This window comes from Numida meleagris, chromosome 2, assembly GCF_002078875.1.
Source record: "Numida meleagris isolate 19003 breed g44 Domestic line chromosome 2, NumMel1.0, whole genome shotgun sequence".
Taxonomy (NCBI): Eukaryota; Metazoa; Chordata; class Aves; order Galliformes; family Numididae; genus Numida; species Numida meleagris.
Genome location: NC_034410.1, coordinates 101,985,742 through 102,008,436, shown reverse-complemented (window position 1 = coordinate 102,008,436; position 22,695 = coordinate 101,985,742). Strand labels below are relative to the sequence as shown.

The 22,695-nt window shown below is 40.6% G+C and overlaps 1 protein-coding gene across 7 annotated transcripts in view; it reads left to right on the top strand.

The window, feature by feature from the left end:
• Positions 1-22,695, top strand: part of OSBPL1A (oxysterol binding protein like 1A) — a 77,009-nt gene that overhangs the window by 6,446 nt on the left and 47,868 nt on the right. For 5 of the 7 annotated variants that reach the window (XM_021388606.1, XM_021388611.1, XM_021388608.1 and 2 more), the window contains 13 exons: positions 3,013-3,098; positions 4,968-5,042; positions 6,193-6,304; positions 7,705-7,790; positions 9,750-9,894; positions 10,628-10,695; positions 10,783-10,827; positions 11,462-11,535; positions 11,618-11,681; positions 12,739-12,840; positions 14,204-14,329; positions 15,529-15,610; positions 19,256-19,362. In XM_021388606.1, the coding sequence (XP_021244281.1) occupies positions 3,013-3,098; positions 4,968-5,042; positions 6,193-6,304; positions 7,705-7,790; positions 9,750-9,894; positions 10,628-10,695; positions 10,783-10,827; positions 11,462-11,535; positions 11,618-11,681; positions 12,739-12,840; positions 14,204-14,329; positions 15,529-15,610; positions 19,256-19,362 (1,172 nt within the window). Of the gene's footprint in view, positions 1-3,012; positions 3,099-4,967; positions 5,043-6,192; positions 6,305-7,704; positions 7,791-9,749; positions 9,895-10,627; positions 10,696-10,782; positions 10,828-11,461; positions 11,536-11,617; positions 11,682-12,738; positions 12,841-14,203; positions 14,330-15,528; positions 15,611-19,255; positions 19,363-22,695 lie in introns of those variants that run through there. The other 2 variants (XM_021388610.1, XM_021388616.1) reach the window with 2 other exon arrangements.

The following is a 22,695-nucleotide window of genomic DNA, read 5'->3' as shown; positions in this document are numbered from 1 at the left end:
TGCCCAGGTGTAGGGCCCCACCACCGGGAGGATGTGGAGTTGTTGAAGCGGGTCCACAAAGATGATCAAAGGGCCAAAACACTTTTCCTGTGAAGAAAGGTTGAGGGAGTTGGGTTTCTTTAGCTTGGAGAAGAAAAGTCTCTGGACCTCATTGTGGCCTTCTAGTGCTTGAAGGGGGCTTTATAAGCAGGAGAGGGACTGACTTTTTACATGGGTAGATAGCAGTAGGACAAGGGGGAATGGTTTTAAACTAAAAGAAGGGGAAATTAAGGTTAGATTATATGAATAAATTATTTACTTAGAGGGCAGTGAGGCACTGGCACAAGCTGCACAGAGAGCTTGGGTGCCCCATCCCTGGAAGTGTTTGAGGCCAGGTTGGATGGGGCCCTGGGCAGCTGAGCTGGAGGGGGGCAGGCCTGCCCATGGCAGGGGTTGGGACTGGGTGGGCTTTAAGATCCCCTCCAACCTAAGCCATTCTGTGATTCTGTGATAGAAGTTGCTTAATTGTTTATCCTTTAGTTCAGCAATGCATGGCTAGCCAGCTAATACAAGCTTGCTAATGGAAGGTCTAGGAAACTAGAGGGAATGTGCTAGAGATAGTTTGAGTTAAACAAAAAAAATCTGAATACGGAATCTGTATGCAATGAAATCTTTTATGTTCTGATTCTTTTAAATGTTAGAGGACACAAGTGCTGCTAAAATGCTCTTTGTAGGAACTGTTCTGGTTGTGTGATACCTCAGAGTTAAATCTCTATTCTTCTGTAGTTGCTCTTTGGAGACCCTCTTTCAATTCACTCTCATTCAGTTTCCCTGTTGGAAATAGTCTAAGACCAATTCAATCCTGACATCCTCTTCTGTCTCCTCATTACTAAAACCATTATGTATTGCTATAAATCCCAATCTGTTGTATACTACTGGATAGTAATTAGACAACCATGTGATAATCAACTAAAATGCAGCCCTCCGTCTCCCTTCTTCTTCACCTCTTGCCCTTCTGTCAGCGCCTCCTGGATAATCACAGATCTCCCTAGAAAGTTAGGGTACACAGGGATTGTCTTCAGTGCTGCAGCAGTTCCTTCAGGAACTGATGTGGCAATGATGCTTGGCTAAGCAGGAATGAAGTAGACCTGGAACAGGTGGGTGGCTGTGCTGGGGGCAGTATAAACTTCTGAGCGTGCCTTGGGAGACTCAAGTCTGAGAGATTTCTGTGCCTGGGTGTCAAAGCCCACCTTCAACATCTTGGAAAAACTGTCTGGTGTTCTGAAGGGTGAACGAATTTCTGAAGCTGTACTCTAGATACATAACATGAAGTCTAACAACAGTGGTGCCAAATACCTGAGTGTCAGACAAGAGGAAAGGAGGGAATACAAACTCAGACTTTGCATACTAGTTGTGCTGTGGCTGGGTTCTGGCCAGTCAGTGCTTGCAGATAAGCAAGATGTGCTTCGAGATAATCTAGCTAAATGGTATGAACTCCCATTTCCAATTTTCACAGTTCACCAGCATCAAAGGAAGATACCCCCATAAAAACAATGCCAACTCAGGGTTTCATCCAAAATGGTTGTGCTTTCAAAGGCCATCTGTGTTATTCATTTTCCTTAAATACAAGTGAATGAACAGAATATTTAATTTGTCATCACCTGTAAATAAATGGTAACATTTGAGACCTACAGCTGACATCAAAACAAGGAGTTAGGTAGGGGAGTTGCTCTTTTTCTGTTGTGTCTACTTTGCTATCCCTGTGTTCTCCCCAGTACAATGATATCCTGTTCTTAAATGAGTAAATCAAAGGCATCAAAATGCAGACATTTGTGGTCACTTGAACAGGAGTAACAAATGCTTTGAGCTTGAGAAGTCACTTGTCAGCCAACAGCAGAAGTGCAAACATGGAGTGAGTGCAGAACAAGGGCTTCTGGCATCTTATTGGATGAGAACTGCAGATCTGGACAGGTTCCCAAATTGTTAATGACTGGATTCCTTGGCAGCAGCGTTGTCTTGTCAGTGCTATAACTGAGGGCTATCTTGGGCTGATTGCGTGACCGCTTTCTGTCATCTTTGTAAGAACTTTCTGTTCTGCAAGACTGAGGAATGAATGATGTCCATTTATTCTGTCATTCAGTATTTGTAGCCCCAGAGTTGGTGATCCACACACTGTTGATCTTCTGTGGTACTTGAGCCCATCAGTCACTCAGAGCAGGAAAAACTGTAGGCCAGAAGGAATGAAAGGAAGGTTAAATCTGGGGTTGGAGCAGTGGAAGGAACTGAGAAAAAAGGAAACAAATAATGAAAGAAACAGCTAACGAAGGATAGAAGTATTAGCTGGAAACAGCTGTAGCAAATAGAAAAATATTTCAGCTATGAACCACATTCTAATGTTATTTTGTAAAATGAGAGCAGAAAGAATGATGAGCCTCAAAGGCCAGCAGTTTTTAATTTGTTCTAGTGGCTTATCTCCTTGTGGCAAACTTAAGCTATGCATCTTCCCAACTTCAATGCTTGAGGATACATGAGAAGGGAAAACACGAAGGTCAGAATAACTTAAAATGAGGCATTAGAAAATGTTTTAATTTTGCTTCTAAAAAGAGTGATAGCTTTTAGGTGGCACTCAGAATGCTGTGCATCTGTTGTTTGGTAGAAACAAAGCACAATCCAGCTTTTCATACCAAAGTTGTGTTGTAAATGGAAATTAACTGGGCTTTGCCAACTTAGTAGTAATTTCTAATGCTTCAATATCTTAATTTTAAAGGAGTGATTGTAGAATTCTGGTCATGTAGCCAATCCTCCAGGACATACTTTACTTTAAATACTCTTTAAGAAAGACTTTGTGGATTCAAATCTGTTACTTCTTCAAACCACACAGTAGTTCAGATCATATGAATGGAACTGATGCTTCCAGCTTCCTTATTCCTCTGTTATTTAAATATGTGCAAACCTCCATGCACTGGACAACATCTGTCTTTGTGCTGTATGTGACCAAAACTTAATTTGCTGACTCTGTTTTGTGTCTTTTAGGAAGAAGTAAATCTAATATGGGTTGGACACCTCTTCACCTTGCTTGCTACTTTGGACATGCTGTTGTGGTAGAGGATTTGCTGAAGGTATATTTCTATTTACCTCTGCATATAAGGCAGAAAAGTTTGTTATTCTAGAAGCATTTTGTGTTTATTCAATCTGTTACCTAATTTGAATTTTGTGTAGAAATGTTTGCAGAGTTCTGTGCATAGTAACTCGTATGCATTTTTTTTCTCTAGGCATATGTTAACGTAGTTTAACTCTTTTTCTTCTGTCTTTGAAATGACAGACTGTTAATCTTGCCTTCCAGTATTTAAAAGGGGATTATAAACAGGAGGAGACTCAACTTTTTACAAGGCTAGACAGTGATAGGACAAGGGAGAATGGTTTTAAGCTCAAGGAGGGAAGTTTTAGATTGGGTGTCAGGAGAAAGTTCTTTACAGGGAGAGCGGTAAGGTGAGGAATAGGCTGCCCAGAGAGGCTGTGGGTGCTCCATCCCTGGAGGTGTTCAAGGCCAGGTTGGATGGGGCCCTGGGCAACCTCGTCTAGTACCAGATCTGGAGGTTGGTGGCTCTGTCTGGCAGGGAGGCTGGAACTTGATGATCCTTGAGGTCCCTTCCAACCTGAGCCATTCTATAATTTGTGGTCAAAACTGACCTATTTGTTTCTTCACAGTCGTGTCTGCACTTTGTTTTGAGCTGTTTCTGGCTGAGTATGGTGTTTTCTTTCTTTTTATTCTTTTGCCTCAGCTCTTGGGATAACTTCAGCCCAACCCTACTTGTATTATACCATATTCCTGTTTGAAAGATTTTGCCATAGATGGTAGGAACATGCTGAACAGCCTCAAGTACAAAAGTAGCTAATCTAAATTTGAATTTCATTCAGAATAAAGGCTACCAACCATAATTATGACTCTAAAACAGGAAACAAAGTTTACATTTCTTTGAGAATTTCGTTGCTAGCCTACACACCTGCTCAGCATATTATGCTGTTCTCAGTCCAAGAGGGCTACTTAAAGCAGAAGGTAAAGCTGCATTTATTAGTATTTCCAGAGCTGAAAGAATATATATTCTTCATCACTTGTAGGGCTCTTGGAAGGGTACTATTTAAAGAATGAATGAAATAATAAAGGAGACAATGCACCTCTGAAAGCTAAACGTATGCAGTGTGCTCTGCATACTTGTGCTGGGTTTTGTGCTGAACAAGTGAGTGAGGAATTGTCAGAAACAGAGCCCTGGAATCGGAGTCAGGCAGCAGAGGGGTGGTTAAATTATGTGGGCTGGTTAAATTATGTGATCTAGACAGGAAGGTAAATATGTTCCACCCCTCTTCTGACCTTTTGAGAAGTTAGATAAAGTGGTATAAGAAACAAATAAGACAAGGTATAAGACAAATAAGCTTTTTTGTATTTTTATTTATTTGGGTTCCTATGCAGTGTGCCAAGCAGTCTTCCTTTCAGAGAAGTAATATGGGAAGGAGAAATTGTGTGATAAGTGCTATTCAAGACAGATTATAGAAGAGAAGGGAGGAGAAAAATATTAAGTTTCAGATAGGTAGCATCTTAATGCTGACATGGAAGTTCTCAGGTGGAAGAGCCACAATTCCAGTTATTTCAGTAAGTTTTAAAGCAAACAAGCAAAAACCACCAAAAAAATCCCTACAGATTGTTAAACTTGTTTGTTAAACGTATTTTCTGTTTACCACCTTCTCAAGAGAGAGGTGGCTGGGGAAAAAAGGCACAGGAGGCTTTTCCTTTCGGAAGCAATGTATAGAATTCTGGCTATGAATCTTGTATACATACTTTGCTTCCAGCATGGCTTTAGTAGAGTTCTGATGCAATTTGCCACGAGGCCTGTATTGGAATCCTGTCCTTCCCCACCCCATTTAGTCAGAGAGAATAGCTGTGCAGTTCCAGTTTGAGGGATATGTAGACATCTTTTGCTTTTGCCTTTTAGGCTGGTGCAGAGGTGAATGTGCTGAATGACATGGGAGACACTCCACTCCATCGTGCAGCTTTCACAGGACGCAAGGTAAAGCATGTTTTTTTTTTTGTTGTTTTTTTTTTTGAAGCCTCACCCATAGGTTTGTTGAAGGAAATCCTACCAGTGAGATTTACTTCAAAATGTTGTTTTACAGTGTGTCTCTGAAAATGACTTACCTGTTTTGGCTCAGTGTGCTCAAAAGAATGAGGCACGTTGCATAGCTGCTGTAATTGTCGGAAGCAAAAACGTGGCACAAACGTCATCTTTTCCTGAAGGCAGGAAAAGACTGGTCTGTGTTGGTTTGTTGGTGGATTTTTTTATGGTTTACTTTGTTGTATCTTTTTTATCTTTTCATTAGTGACACTGTTGCTGGCAAACAGAGAAAGATTTGTTTTCTATGCACTGTGCATCAGCTGTGTAACTAAGCTAAATGATGCTTGTGCTCTGCTTCCTCTGTGTGCCAGAGGAAACACTGAAGCATGGCACTACCTGTAGCTGCAGGTGCTAATTACTGTGTGGAAAACAGTGTAGAAAATCTCATCTACTGCTGAAGTAAAACAGATTAATCTGTGTTTGGGCTGGTATGCTTGACATACTAAGAAGAGTAGGAATTGTTCCTCTTAATTAAATGCATATTTACATAGGGCAAAACCACATTATTTTAATCTTAGTGGCTTTGGAAGGGGTGAAAATGTAAACTAGGACACACTGGTCCACTTAGTGGCTGGAAGTGTAGTTTCTTCATAGAAAACTAGAACTAGAGAGGTTCTTACAGGCTTGTGGTATGAGACTAGTTTGATTTGTTCTCTGCTTCCTAACATAATTCCTAATCTAGCTGTACCTCTGTGGATAATCTCTTGGCTCTACTGAAGGGGTGACTGTTCAGTCACAAGATCTCTCAAGAGCCAATCATGCTATTTTTCTCTATCAAATACAGAACTTATAGTGGGCACACGGGCATGTTTTTAAATCAGAGTGGGTCTGTTCAGCTATATTGCTGTTAGCTTCCTCAGCCTGGCTGATATGAAAGTGAAAGTTACAGTTAATCCCTCTCCTCAATCTCTCTAAAACATTCCTTCCTGTTTTTGTAAGTGACGATAGGCAGTTATACAGCTCTTCTTACAGGATGTCAGTAGCTGGATTTTGGCCTTACTATAACTGGAATAGATAAGCAGTGTTTTCTCAAATTCCTTTCCAGGAGGTGGTGATGTTACTCTTGCAGTATAATGCTGATACTTCTATTGTTAATGGGAGTGGAGAAACAGCAAAAGAAGTTACTCACGATAAAGAGATAAGGAATATGCTGGAAGGTAACTTTAATAAGTTATAGACTTTTTAAAACAGTTCTACCTTCTAAAAGCTATTTTCTTGCAAGTTACAGAAGGTCTGTTGAATCTTTCTCTTCAAATTTTGTCATTAGAAAGAAATAACTTTGGTTTTTATCCCGAAGTTCTGAGGGATTATTTGTTATGGTACATCTGCAAATGATTTGGAGAGTAAAGTATTATAAATGCCAATAGCATTATTCAAGTAAATATTTCAGTCCTGTTGAATCCTTCCTACAGCTCTGAATGGGTAAATAGCAGAAAAGGAAAAACTGAATTCAGGAATATTAAGTAGCTTTGGCAAAAAGATTACAAACTGTTCAAAATTTTGCTCTTTAACAAAGGTGACCTAGGATTAGATCAAGTTTAGAGCTTGCTACTGCAGTTTTGAAAGTTACCCAAATGAAGAAAGGAAGGGAAACAAAATGAAAAGCAGCCTTCCCCACATTTCTTCTACCATCTTCCACGTGTTGAAAGTGAGGGCAATAATGTCCAAATACTTGCACAGGCTCACTATTTGTATTTTTGTGAGAGTTCAAGATCTGCTGCCTCCTGGTATTACTATGCACAGCTACTAAATACTGTTGAAATGCTATGTCCTATGCAACAGGTTGTGTAGTTAAAAAGTGATCTCTTCTGATTTGCCGTTCAAATGCACAGTTAACAGCCCTTTCCAGTGCTGATCTGCCAGACTGTTAGAGAAGAATAAAACTCTTGAGCGATAAGACAAATAGGAGAGAAACTGAGAGAAGCGCAAGGAAGATCTAATGGGGCTGAAGTGTAGTTTTCCCTTTTACTAGAGGGTGTAGTTGGGCTGTAGGTGTACAAAAATAATGAAAGTATGTGTGTAGGGATTGGAAAGACCAACACGATGGAAAAGGTGATACAAAAGAGGGGGAAGGACCAGCACAGTAGCAAGGTGCTACAAAGGAAGGTAAGAAGATCTCTCACCCATATCAGAAGATTCTGGGTTTGCAGGGAAACACTCCCACCAAGGAGGGATCTCCAGAAAGAGATCCTTCCTCAGCGGCAGTCAGCCCTTAAATGAGGCCTAAGAGCCTGGCTCCACCCCTTCCAGTTGCTCAGGTGAAGTGCCTTCACCTGTGCTCCCAGGGCTGATAGGGTTGTTCTCGCAGGTGCTCAAGCAGTGGTTCTGGCCATGTCTCAGCAGTTTCCATACAGTTTTTATACACGTTTGCACATCTTTTCAATTATCACAGTTTTTGACATTGCATTTTTGCTCTGACACTGGCTTTTGTGACTAAATATTCCTCTTTTATCTATCCCAAATAAATAATACTGGAAATGTTTCCTTCTTCCTTCTCCAGGCTTTGAAGCTGTAGGATTTCATATAGATGCATTTTATTCTATGTTTTTTTTAACAGCAGTTGAAAGGACACAAGAAAGGAAACTGGAAGAAGAGCTCTTAGGAGCAGCAAGAGATGGGGAAACAGGGAAACTGTCTGCTTTGGTAAGATTTCAAGTTTTTGTAATGCTTCAGTGTCAAGGGGTTGAAGTTATAATGCTAATGTATAAATAACGTGACGTTTGGCCTTACATTTTGAAATGCTGTGACCTCAGAGTGTGAGTGCTCTGCACCATATTGCATAGGTAAGATGTTGAGGCCTTTCTGTGGAAAACCATTGTTTTGCAACCTTCAGAATCTTTGATGCTAGTTTCCTAAGTAGTCTTCATATAGTTGTAAATTCCAGTGTAATGGTTCTGGATCTCCTGACATAAGCTTGTTATTGTGGATACGTTAATGTCAGTTTTACAAGTGTATGTTTTCACTGCAGTATGACCTATTTTCGGTCCTGGAAGTAGGCTTTTGTCAGTACTGTCCATCACAGCTGAAGTCTCTGTTTTTTAACAGACAGTCATCTGCACAACACAATTCCATGATGAGAAACACTTTAAACTTCATACGTACTATACTGTGCGCTCACACTAATTTAAACTGATGGTACTGTAAGACTTCCATGGTATAGTAAGGTTAGAGGAGAAGAATTACAGAATTCAGATTTGAAAGTACCTCTGCAAAGTACCTAGTCCAACTCCTGTCTGAAGAGCAGTCAGCTACAGGGCTGCCAGGAACCAAATCAAACTGGATTTTGAAGCAGTGTGTCAGTACTTGAAATCAAGTTATTTTTGAGAGTGCCGATGTTCTCTTGGAAGTAAGGTGTATAGTGTGAAATACTTTCCACCTGATTGGTATCTTTAGTCTTAAAAGGTAATACATCAGAGCAGTCTGAATGTTCCTATTTACTTTTATGGAAAATGCACAAATGTGAGATTCTGAAAGAGTGAAAACCTACATGTGCTCAGGAACTCAGGTATTTAAGGCCTTGGTGTTAAAGAGGTTGTACTTCTACAAGCTGTCTCTTTCTGACTTTTTCTAGTTAAACTGTAAGTAACCACTGTAGCAGCTTGTATATTAAGGGGCAATTTCTCATGCACATTTAAGGTGGTTAAAATCAATGCTAACTTAACAGGATTCTTGTGGCAGCAATTTATTATGGAGTAATTTCTCTAAAACAGCATTTGACTGATGCAGAAGGCTTAAACTGATTTCTCTAAAATCGTCATGCACTTGTAAATCTAGTCTCCTAGACTGCTCAAAAGCAAGTTATTAAGGCAATCCATTTGCTTTGGAAGTTTAATTATAATTGTGTGTACCCACCAAATAGCTAAGTATTTGAGTATAAGTGTAGTAGTATTTTAGGGGTGTTAGTAGCATCGCGCTTAATGACCTTTCTCTTTGAGAAAAGGATCAATTTCTCAAAACATTTCTGTTAAGTCCAAATAAAACTCTTTTTTTTCCCTCAGCTACATTGCTACTCTAATCTCGAGTTCCCACAGTAGTTAGACTTAAGACTACTTGTAGGAGGAACTTTTAAATGGCCCAGAACAGCTCTGTCACCGAGACTTGCGGGCCTTCCACCCTGCTATATGAAATTCCTGTTCTCTGAAACAGGGTGGCCACACAAACTTGTTTTGGACTTACCACTGGCCCATGCTAACTCTCAGACTGTACCTGGGAGTCTTCCACAAATAGCAGTAAATCTTGGCTAGGGCCAAAAATCTAAAAGGGCTATTCTAGCAATGTAGATGACTGAACTTCAGTCCTGGGGAATTCTCTCTGGCACAGTGCATCTTAGCAGTATAACAGTTTCTGGGCAGAGCTGTAGAGGTGAGAAGGATATAGCGTGTAGAAAACTGAGTTTCCTACTATAGCTTAACACTTTCCTTGATTGCTGTAGTCCTTGTCCTTCTCATAACATGCTACGTGCCTACTTCATGGCCAGATCTGCACTGAAGTGTTCTAGGTAGAAATATATAACTTTCAAAAGGATGAGGGTGGCATCTGGAGAGCGAGGAAAACTGATATGCAAGCAAGCCAGTCTCCTTTTTTTTTTTTTTTTTTTTTCAGTTAAACAAGCCCAAACCACCTGATATCAATTGTGTGGATCAGATGGGGAACACACCATTGCATTGTGCAGCATACCGTGCCCACAAGCACTGTGCTTTGAAACTTCTAAAAAATGGAGCAGATCCTAAAATAAGAAATAAAAACGGTGAGTACCAAATGGAAGTATACAAAATCTTAAGAGTAGACAGACATTTAACAGCTTCTATAACGTATGTTACGTAGCACTTAGTTTTCAAAGAAAACCTAAGAGTGCTTTACAAGCCTTGTATCACTAGTACAGGAAGCCCGACACTGGCTAAATTGCAGACTTACAAACTGCAGCAAGATACTTACCATATAAGCTTTTATTTTCCTAACTTGGCTATTTCTATAAAGTTTACGTGTTGTCTGTCTTAATCATGAAAAAACTCATGCTTGGCTTTTGCTTTCTTAATGCTAAACACTGGAACAGTGGTAAGAAAAGTGATACGATTGAAGGCATGGCCCAGAAAAAGTGACCCGTCAGAAAAGTGCTTCTAATGAAAGCATGTCCAGGAAGTCTTTACACAGATGTTACTCAGACTGTACTTGTCATCTGATTAAAGATGCCTCTATTTTGATATTTGTGAATGATTAAAACTGTTTTACGTGGCTGAAATGCTAAAAACAAACAAATGGCTAAGAGCAGAGGTCCCCTCTGTGGCCTGTAGAACTCTGTAGGGCAGTTCATTGCACTAAAATACAGAGCACTTTTGCATCTTCTGCTTCTGAGAGTTTTATGCTCCCTAACTTAAATGTCTGTGGGACTAATGGGATATACACAGGGTGGTTATTTTAAGCTGATTGCACCTAGGTTTATTTGCATCAAATTCTCATGCCTCATCTTGGTTACTGAACAGATCAGACACCCCTTGATCTAGCCCAAGGTGCAGAAATGAAACTAATACTGGGAGGTAAAACTGGAAAGGTAAGAACTTCTATACCTATTTAAAATGCCATTTGCTGAGGTTGTCAGTTTGGAGCTATTCCAACGTAAGCTTTAATTTTTCTGCAGGTTATCAACAAACCACTGAGACGATATGAAGGTCTCCTATGGAAGGTATATCTTATGTCCTTTTCTGAAACAGCTTATAAGATATCAAAGTATGTCATTTTCTATGCTTAAGTAAGAGTTGTTGAATGAGGGAGCCTTTCAATAATGCATTTGTTAAATGACATAACTTTTTACTTGAGTATATTGAGTAAATTATAAATGGACTGGCTGAGTGTAGCTACATTTATGGCACTCTGGTCTTAACCTTTCATCTTTGCAGGCTTTTTTATTCTGTCTAAATTTTCCAGTATATTCGCACACAAATACAATATAAGGAACTGTTACTTAAACTGGAACTGTGTACCAAAGCTTGTGAGATGTAAAATTTTGCAGTTCGATATCTTACTGTGTTTTGTTCTCATTTGATCTTATAAAATAGAATTATATGGTAATTAACAATCCCTGTAATATTTAAGAAATAAATTAGTATTTCAGCTCTTACTGAATAGCAGGCTCATCAAAACTTGCGTCTTTAGACATTTCTAAAAAAGGAAAATAACAAATGTAAAATATTCTCAGATTGTTGTGACCACCAAGATACGTAGCACGTAAAATTGTCAGTCATAAGGAAAACATTAATTGCTTTTAAGTAACTCTTCAGCTGTTAACCTTACCTGTTCCTATGTTTGGGTTTCTTTAGAGCTCACGATTTTTTGGTTGGAGACTCTGCTGGATAGTACTAGAGCATGGAGTCCTCTCCTGGTATCGAAGACAGTAAGTTCTGTGCTTAAATTTCTGATAAGTAAATTTAAATCATTCCCATCTTCATGTTATTAAATCTCTTTTTCTTTCAAAGAGCTGATGCAGTAAATAATGAGCATCGTCAGGGATGCAAGCATCTAACGCAAGCTGTGTGCACGGTAGGAAGTGAAATAAGACTCCTGCTTTTGTTGTTGTTGTTTTGGTTTGTTTTTTTGTGGTGGTGGTGTTCTATACTTAGTGAAAACTTCAGCTAAATTGCTAAGCATGTCTATTATTATTATTAATAATAAAGAAAAAAGGCTTGTGCTGTTGCAAGAAACAATGATTCTTGTCAAACAAAGTATTCTATGTGCCTTTTCAGCTCTTTTACTTCTTCCCAAAGTCTTGAGGACTTAAACAAGTGTAAGACTTCCTGATAGCATGCCTCCTTAGGCACTCCTGTGTACAGCAGTGGTTTGGAGCATGTGATAGAGAATAACAAATAACTAGTTCCTCCTGTAGCTATTGCAGGCTATTTATAACTGAACGTGTAACTTAAATTCTTCTCTTTTGAGGAACTGATGAGTTCTTAAGAATTTTTTTTCAAATCATCTTCAGTTCAGATAGGCTTGTGGGCATCCCTTTTGGGAGAGGACTGAGGGAAGAGCAAGTGAATATAAGCCGGGTGTGACAATCCACCGCTTGGGAGAAAATATTTCAGAACTTCTTACCACTGGAGTGTTTGAGAGGGAAGGAAAAGTGTGTAATGCACAGAAGGATGAAGTGCTCAAGGGGAATGCATTTAGGATAATCTCAGTGCTTTTTCTAGAGTTAACGTATCCTTGTTGCATAAACTGACACTACAAGCTCTGTTACACATGCTCTTGTTGTATAGAAATTGATTTTTGCCTTTCTATACCTACAAATTTCTTCACTTTGATGGCTTTGCACCATTGCTGAGATCTTCTCTGAATCGAGTGGTGCTATGCAAATGTAATATCTTGACATAAAGAACCGCTGTCTTTTCATTCCTGAGGTAAAGTGCAAGACTCTGTACTTCTTATACTCTGCAAAATTGCTCTAAGACAGCATTTTGTGAAACTCTACCTAATGTGCCTCAAAACTGAGGCAAAAACTCTTGAGGTTACAGTAATTCCTCAACCTTGCTTTCTCTTAAAAAACTGTTTTCTAACTGATTTATTGTACTCATTTTGTTTCTTTTCTTCGTTGCTTTAGGTAAAATCTACAGACAGTTGCTTCTTTTCCGTCAGGTGTTTTGATGACACAGTTCATCGTTTCAAGATCCCTAAAAACAACCTTCCATCTCATACTAGAGAGGTAATAATGAGCCTTTATTAAAGGCTTTAAGGTGTAATAATTTCTATAACAAAAACAATTTGCATACTGCTAGCTATGGGTGCATTAGTGGCAGATTCAGTATCTTTACTTTCAGGACTTGGTAATGTAAGTGCATATATTGAATCGTTTAGCATGACTATGGACTACGTTGTAAAAAGTGTCATTGTCATCTTTAAAATTAGTGCTGCATTGTTTTCCAGCCTCATGCCCATATTACACCTTACTTGTAGTTAACTTCCTATTTAACTTCTCCATCTGATGGATTCCTACTGGAACTGTGTTCTGTTGCGCTTTCTGTCACAGTTTGTTATTCCCAAATAAAAGAATGCTTGATACATTCTACTCTAGCCAGTCTCCTAGATGACTTTATGAATGATATTTAAAAAAAAAAAAAAAAAAAGTGGGTCTGAAACAGTGGAATAACTTTTTGTTCTTAAGGATTTCTGTAGTGTTACTACTGCACTTCTCTAGGTTACTAACTAGGGGTGAAGTAAAGGTGAAGGCATCTGGAATATTGTGCCCAATTCTGGGTCCCCACTTGGAGAGGTGTAGGGATATACTGAAGAGAGCCCAGTGAAGGGCCATTACAATGACTAAAGGGACTGGAGTAGCTCTTCTGTGAGGAGAGGTTGAGAGTGCTGGGCTATTAATACCTTAAGACAGAGTACACAGGACAGAGACAGGTTATTTTCAGTGCCAGGACAAGAGGCAATGAGCACAAACTGAAATACAACCGATCATGTTTAAATAAATAAAATAGGGTGATCGAGCGCTGGCGCTGATTGCCTGGAGTGATTGTGGAGCCTTGATGCGTTCGAATCAAGGATGCCTGAGTATGGTCCTGGGTCAGTCTGCTATAGGTGACCCTGCTTGAGCAGGGGGCTTGGACCACATGAATTCCAGAGGTCCCTTCTAATTTCTGCCACTCTGTGATTCTATGAACAGGAAAAGAATCTACCTCTTAGTTATACCTGAAGTTTTGTATGCAGCTGCCTTCTGCGTGACCTTGTCACAGGGACCTTGCTGTCTGAACAGAAAACCAAAGGCACAAAATACGTTCCCTATCGTCTTTTATTATGCGTGACATTTTTATGTGAGTTTGTGTGGACTTAAGGGTGATTGGCATTTGTACTCAGTATGATCATTTAAGTCCTAGAAGAAGTCTGACCACGTTGCAACTTATCTTGAATAAATTGTAACTTTTTATAGTCTCTTTTAACTCCTTAATGTATCCTTTTACTAATGAATAAATTTGTTACATCAGCAGAACACTTTTAACATTTGTGCTGCTGCCTTCCAGGGATGACCTTTGAAATGTTCTTAACTTTGTTTTTCTGATCAGAGTTGGCTAGAAGCAATAGAAGACCACTCTGCATATAGCACTCATTACTGCACGCAGGAGCAGCTGAGTAGCGATGATGAGGAAGATGATACAGTATCTGTTACAGACCTACAAGAAACATTAAAAGTATGTACTGAGTTCTTACTCCTCTTGTGCATTTAGGCAACGGTAGACTACTACTGTTCCATGCAGGGATACTTCCGTGTACTTTTGGTCAAAATTTATTGATTCATTCTTCCCACGGGTGCAAAAATGTTGTCTTTATTTCCTGTACTTCTTACTGTGATATATTTCCGTTTAGACTGTGTGTGCAAAGTGTTATGTTTATTGTAGATACAGATTGAGGTTTTCTCAGTTTTACCATTGCTGTTGTAAAGTAGAGAGTTGTTTAAGACTTTCAGCCAGGAGAGGGAGCCTTGTGTACTGTACTTGTCCTGCAGCTTCAGTGTTACCAAAGCTCACCATCAGCTATGTGAGACTAAAAAACATCCAGTGAAATGGTTTGAAAATGAGCATTTAAAACCTTAGGTCACATCAGGTACATTTTACAGTGATTCTTCAGACCTCTGGTGTAAATGGGTTGTCTTCCGTTGTTCTGACATCCAGGCTGTGATTCTTGCTTTTTGCCATATACATGCTTAAAAAAAATCCCAAACCTTTTACTTTAAGGGGAAGTAGGCAAAAATTCTGACACTGCAATGCAAAAAAAATCTTCGAATGACTGAGCACCAAATGACCTGTACCTTACCTTTTGATACAACAAGAACTCAAAGCATTTCATGGCAGAAAGGAGATGGGAGGGTAACTGGTACTGGTAGTTTGCAGCGGCCTACTGAAGAAGGTGTTGTTATCAGTAGACAAATGTCTGCAAGTTCACATGCAGGCCTGAGATTTGATCTTGGGATGGATTCTTGTATGTCTCTGTACTTGCCATATGCCAGTTAAGTTAAGCATTTTGCTTACTCTTGTGTTCCTGATCAAAGGGCAAGCAGTGGCTCTTCCTGGGTTTTCAAGCTTTTTGTTGAAAAAGTGGGTGGGGGGAGAATTGGAAAAGCAGAGCATACATAGTAACTTCTAGTTTGGGTTCATTGTGCTAATTTAAACAAGAGTTACATATAATACAATGTGCATAAATCTTCTGATTGCTTTTGTCTTATAGCATACTCCAAGTAACTTTCAGTTTTAACTTATCAGTCTGTCACTGGGAATCTTTGTTAATATTTAATACTTTCTGAATTTAAAAGTTTCAGTGTACTTAAGAGAATATACTTATAATTTCCCTAGAACAAGACTCTTCTGAAATTGCTGTCCATTCTCTCTTTCAGAAAGCACAAGCATGCCAACAGAGGCTCAGTAAAGAGATTTCAGACTTTCTTGCAATGGTTAAATCTTTGGATGTTACCAAAGGTAAAACTTGCTCTTATAAAAAAAGTTTGTTACTAGGCAACTTGTTTTTTTTTTTTCTAAGAAGCACGTGCTTTAAATTCACTGAAATTATACATTCAAGCTCCTGCAAATTTGACTATTTTCCTCACTGAAACAGATTCAAATGAAGTAATGTGATTATAATTGCAAGTAACTAAGAATACAGATCTGGAGAAACAAATAATTGTGTTGATTTGAAACAAAATTTACTTGGGTCTGTAAACGTAGTGAAATTATCCGTAGATATAATGGTATAATAGATATAACTTTTAAAAACCATAGTTGGTAGTTCATTGCTGAGCGTAAGATTCCACTGAAAGATACAAAGAGCTCACTCTCTTTGTGTAGCTTTCCCCTCAAAGAATTTGTGTCTTAGCGAGTAGAAACACAGTGGAAGCTGGGGCATAATAAACAGGATGTGAAATGAAATTAAAAAACTATACAGGGAAATGGAAGCATGGTGTGATGGGATGTATTCCACAGGCCTCTGTCGCGAGTTTCTTGCCAGCTTTGAAGTTCTCAGGCTTCCTTTTAAATAATAAATCTTAAAATGACATCTACCTGGGACTCTCACAGTATAAGTGACTAAAAATAGCAGGTTAAACTGTTAAAGATTAGAAGGCCTTAAATGTGTGCAAAGTTGCTCATGTATTAAACACACAAAGATATCCATTAAGAAGATTTAACTGTTGCTCCTTTGTAACTCAGTCTTAATTACATATTGTGACTAGAATTTATGAAGCTCAGACTAGAGAGTAACTTGTTTATCTGTGCAAATCCATAGACCATAATAGAATAGCAGTTTTGGGAAGGAAAAATTTTCTTTTTCCATCCCTGTTCCTCCTCAAAAGGAGTTTTTCCTTATGCCAATTGGATCAATTGCTGTGTGTGATGTTAACCTATCTTGCTCTAACTGAATACACTGAGCTTTTACTTCACAAAGAAAATTAAAGTTTTATAATACATATGAATCTTTTATTGGGAAGACTATGTAATTCATAATACAAGAAGACAACTGTCATAGAATCACAGGATGGTTTGGGTTGGAAAGGACCTTAAAGACCATCTGGTTCCAACCCCCTGCTGTGGTTAGCATTGCCACCTACTGATCAAGCTGTCTAGGGCCCCGTCCAGCCTGGCCTTGAACACCTCCGGGGATGGGGCACAGCTTCTCTGGGTGACCTATTCCAGTGCCTGACCACCCTCTGAGTAAAGAACTTCCTCTTAACATTTAACCTAAATTTCTTCTTTTCTAGTTTAGAACTGTTACCCCTCGTCTTGTCACCATGCTCCCTAATGAAAGTTTCTCCTCAAAATTCCTGTAGGCCCCCTTTAAGTACTGGAAGACCATTATAAGGCCTTCCCAGAGCCCTCTCTTCTCTGGGCTAAACAATCCCAACCTCCCAATTCTCCTCCCTTCATAGAGGAGGTGCACCAGCATTCCAGTCATCCTCATAGCCCTCCTCTGGACCCACTCTCAACAGGTCCATGCCCTTCTTACACTGGGGGCTGCAGAGCTGAATGCGGTACTGCATGTGAGATCTCACAAGAGCAGAGAACCACCTCTCTTGACCTGCTAGCTATGCTTCCTTTGATGCAGCCTAGGGTACAGTTGTCCCTCTGGGCTGCAACTGTGTATTGCCAACTCATGTTGATTTTTTTTTTTTCCCACCAATACCCCCAAGTCCTTCACTGTAGAGCTGCTTTCAGTTCACTCACTGCTCAGCCTATGAGATTGCTCAAACCTAGATTCAGAGCCTTACACTTGTCCATGTTGAACTGCATGTTGTTCTCTGGGGCCCATCTCTTCGCTCTCAAGGTCCTTCTGAATTACAGCCTTTGCTTCCAGTATGTTGACCACACCACTCAGCAGTGTCATCTGCAGGTGTGCTGAGGGTGCACTCAGTCTTACTGTCCATGTCACTGACAAAGTATTTTAAAAACACCAGATGTTAAATAATTATTCACACAATTTGAAAATTAGTATTGAGGGGCACTTGTAGTAGCATTTGACAGATATGGGAAGTTTCTCTGACCTCCTAATGTTGACTTGAAAAACCAGTGAGGAATTTAACTTTTTTTCTTTTTTTAAAAATATACAATTTGAACAAACTAAACTGAGAATAAAACAACACCAGATGCTGTCTCTTTCCAAGAAACTGCTCATTTTGGAAAACAGGAACTTACTACTGTTTGCCTACTAATGAGTTTCTAACTTCATGGCCCAGTGAACTGTTTACAGGTTCACGCATTCTCTCCATAGGTCTCAACAGAAAACTGCTGCAGTTTTCCCAGTTCTCAAATTGGATGTCTTTAAAGTATTTGAGTCCAGGGGTTTATGCCAAGAGTGCAAATTTCTGGGCTAAAAGTCCTTTTGTACTGAACTGCTGAAAGCATTTGAGTAATACAAAATTTCTATACTGGGGCTAAATACTTAAAATTCTTTCCCTAGATGTCTATCAACATGTTATTCTAAACCCAGGTATCTTCGAGATTTATCCATATTTATTACAAATACCGTTCCAGCTCCTGCACTGAGTGTGCTGCACCTCTTTGTAGATGTGCTAGTTGCTCATAGCTGCTCAGAGTGTGTGGATTCATAATTCTGCTGAATGAATGAACTTTGGTATCAGAGCGCATATTCACAGAATAATTGTCTTTGCCTTGCGTCCTGCACAAGTTGCAAAATAAATTCAAGAGGATGTTTTAAAACTGTCATCACCGGACCTCATATCTTTACTTGCGTGGCATCAATTTGAAGCACCCTTTATTACATGATGTCAACTGATCTTGGAAGCTGGAACCACTAAAGGAGCACTAAGCTTAATTGCAACAAATATGCTTACTTGACAGAATGGCTTGCTTGACTTCTGAGGAATTGCTGTACTTCTCAAAAATTGACATATGAACTCAAATATTAAAGAATTGCTGCCTGCTCCTTGGATTATCACAGTGTCCTTCCGGTTCTAGGCATGTAGTCCCTGATGTAAATGGTCATAACAATGCCAGCTTACATTCTGCTGTCTATGGAAGCCATATTATTTATCTAAGAAACATCTCCATGAAAATGAGATCTCATTCCTCTTTTATTGTTCAGTACTGTTATAACTCCCCATTTGTTTTTTTTTTTTTCCCAAAACTAAAGCTGCATTGTTGTAAGCTTTTTGTCTCCTATATTGTGTAAGTACTGTGATAGAAGGAAAAAAGACCCTATATTTCTCACCTTAACAAGTATTAAACCAATGTTTAGTGTCCTTTGTATTTGAATTCTGGTTCCTGGCAACTCTGAAGCTCTTAAATGTAGATCAGGATTAAAAGGAGATTGTTGCTAGTCCATCTACTAGTGTCTTGCTGCCATAGTTTGCCACCTCAGCTTTCCAAACCATGCTGAAAGAGAAACTTGATCCATTTGTGTGCTACTTACACCAATACTGTGTAAAGGATGCAAGAGAAAGAACTTACGTTCCCTAAGTGCTACTTTTGCTTGTTCTTTCCTCATGGAGAACTAACACCGTCTTCCTGTAGAATATGCACGTTACGTCTGTGTTATTTAGGAAAAGAAATAATTAAAAGGATCCTGTAGTTCATAATGCTCCATTAAAGCCACTAATTCTTTGATGATTTCAGGAATATCTTCTCCTCTCCTGCAAAAAGTTGATGCGGTCTCTGAAGTATCCCAGGAAACTTGTGAGGCCCTGGCTGACTGCCTCAACCTATTCACAAGGCAGGAAGGGGTATGTATTTGTGCTTGTGGGGGTTTATAAAGGGTCTGAATGGCTTAGTATATTTTGCTAGCTGCCTTCTTAAGATAATTTAAAAAATAATAAAACCTAATTTTGTAGGCAAACTGTCCTTTCACATGCTAAATATCTATTAAAAACTCACTATTCTGAGAAGTAGCTAAGTTCCTCTACAAAGGGATATCTTAGTGTCACGCATACAGAAGAACCCCAGATTTGGCTTGCATACTGCTGCTTATCATGTTCAGACTGAATGCTTGAATTCAAGAAAGCAGTTGCTTTGCTGACTCAAAGGTTAAAATGTTGAGAAAAATCATTTTTTATGTGTGCCGGCTAACTGAGGCGTTGAACAGCATTGCTTCTGAATTTGTTGTTCAGACCATGTGCTTAGTGGGTGTACTAATGCTATCTGTTGAACTTCGGGCTTTTCCTGTGACAAATACCTTCTATGGTGTTAAACAAATGCTTCAGTTTGGGAATATGTGGTACACTCATTAAATCCTGGGCTGGGAGATCAGGTGTTTTCACCACTCTAGAAGACACCCTGGTACTTGGAATAAATTTGTCTTGCTGTATTGTGGTAATGCTGCTTTTTTTGGCGCTTGTGGTCAGCAAGCTGTGTGTCAAAGTGGGGTTGTGTGGTTGCTGTTAGTCTTCTAGTCATTTAACAGTGAGCTGCTTTAAGGTTGGTGGTTGTTTTTTTTTCCACTCCTTTCCAACCCTTTTTGTCCCCAGTCACAAGTCTTCTAGACTTGCTTGAGTCAATCTTTAGCAAAGTGGAACAAGCGTTGCTTTTTTATATATATATTTTTTTTCTTTAAGAAAATGTAATCCTGAAGTTGCCAGTTCCATTTGTGGATGAGGGGGAATTGTTACAGTGGTGGGTGTATGGTGTTAGCTAGTATTCCTTAATTGTGTTGGCACCTCTCTTCAGGCAAGACGAAAATAGGTTTTTAGAGAGAGTATGGCAAAACATATGGTGAAATTGTAGTTTCACCTTACTTGAACTTGCGCTGTCTCTGTAGGTGGTAGAGGCCTCGTTTCAGTCTGGGAGCAAAGAGTTTGGGCACAGGCAGACAGGCTGAGGTGTGAGCTTGGATTTCCACCATAGCTGGTGATTCCAGAAGATGTGATCTGAAAGAGCTCTGTGTCTCGGTATTTTTAAACTTCCAGCAATTGCAATTTCAGAATAGAATCTTTTAAACGGTTTTAAAGACACTATCAACTCATAAGGGAATGGAATTACAGCAGCAATCTCTCCCTAAAGCTTGAACCTCTCCAAAAGTTGTGTTCCCTGAGCATTATTGTTCTTAGACCTACAGCCTTTTTTTTTTTTTTCCTTGAGAGAGTGCTGCTATTTGCCATTCAGTGTTCATTTCTAGGCTGTAGTTGTGCTGGCATTGCAAAAGTGATTATTTTGTCCTCCTGCCTTAGTAAATGACTGCCTGTAAATGCTATAGTATTTTCTTCAGGTATATGGAATAGTAAAGCATTACTCTGCTAAAGTATCAAACTGTAATATAAAAACACTTCTGACCGTGATGTCAGTAGAGGGTGATGTGACTAGGAACAACTGCTGGTCATGCTGTGCTCTAGCAAGTGTTGGCTCTTTTAATGTGAAGCTCCCCAGCCGGCATTGGGAAGGGGAACTACAGCAGCTGGAAAGCTTCTTTTATGCCTGCCCTACTGTTCCAGGCCCTTTGGTTGCCCAGCTTGTCTTCTGGCAATGAATGGAGATAAAGCCAGCTGGCAACTGATCGCTAGTGGTGTTCCTAAGGGGCCTGTATTGGAACTGGCCCTGTTCAATATCTTTATTGATGGTCTGGATGATGGGATTAAATGCACCCTCAGTAAGTTTGCAGATGACACCAATCTGGGAGGAAGTGTTGATCTGCCTGGGGGTAGGAAGGGCCTACAAAGGGATCTGGACAGGCTGGATAGCTGGGCTGAGGCCAGTGGGATAAAATTCAACAAGACCGAGTGCTGGGACCTGCACTTTGGTCACAACAACCCCAGGCATCACTACAGGCTTGGGGCAGAGTGGCTGGAAAGCTGCGTGGAAGAAAAGGAATCTGGTGGTGTTGGTCAACACTTGGCTGAACATGAGCCGGCAGTGTGCCCAGGTGGCCAAGAAGGCCACTGGCATCCTGGCTTCTATCAGAAATACGGCCAGCAGGAGCAGAGAGGTGATCGTCATTTTGTATTTGGCACTGGTGAGGCTGCACCTCAAGCACTGTGTTCAGTTTCAGGCCCCTCACTACATGAAAGACATTGAGGCCGTAGAGTGTGTCCAGAGAAGGGCAACGAAACTGTGAAGGATCTGGAGCACAGATCTTATGAGGAGCAGCTGAAGGAACCGGGACTGTTCCGTCTGTAGAAGAGGAGGCTCAGGGGAGACGTTATTGCTCTCTACAACTCCCTGAAAGGAGGTTGTGGTGAGGTCAGGGTCTTCTCCCACAAAAGCAGTGATTAGGATGAAAGGGAATGGCCTCAAGTTGCACCAGGCAAGGTTCGGGTTTGGATATTAGCAGAAATTTCTTCTCTGAAAGAGTGGTGACGTACTGGAACAGGCTGCCCAGGGAGGTGGTGGTTCCTGGAGATGTTCAAGAACCGTGTGGATGTGGCACTTAGGGACATGGGTTAGTGGGCATGGTGGGGAGGCACTGATTGCTGGACTTAGATGATCTTAGTGGTTTTCCAATCTTCACAATTCTATGGCAGCTCCCCAGTAGTTCTTCCTCTGCTTCGGAGGCACTCTTGCTCTGCAGTACCATCAGCCATGTGGTGCACGTCCCATGGAGCCTGTATCTGGAGCAAACATGGTTACGGGCTCTGCGCCCTTTATCTTGCCTCCTTAAGGAGAATTCTTTTGTCTCTCACTGGAATCGCTGGCATACCAGGAACTGTCGCTCCACCGGTGCTGAGAGGCTGCTCCCTTCAGCAGGGGTGACCAACACAACCCCTTTTGCTTAGGATGATCCCCATCGCTAAGGTTTGTCAAGCGTAGCATAATTATGCGACATGCAAATACGCTGCTGATAGAGCGCCAAGAGGAGATGCGGAGCAGGTCCGCCTTCCGCAGCCGCTCCATCTGCCTCCCGCCGCGTGGGCACCCGGCGCGGGGCCGGAACGGGCGTGACGTCACCGCCGCGCACAGCGGGGCCGCCGTGACGTCACGGAGAGAGAGAGGGGCACGGTGCCCACGCGCCAAAAATAGCGCTGCGGAGGGGCCCCGTGCGGTCGCTGGGACTCGGCGGCACGCGGCCCCATGCACCGTCCGAGCCCGCGGAGCGGCGGCGCCGGCCGGGGGGAGGCGGCGCGGAGCCT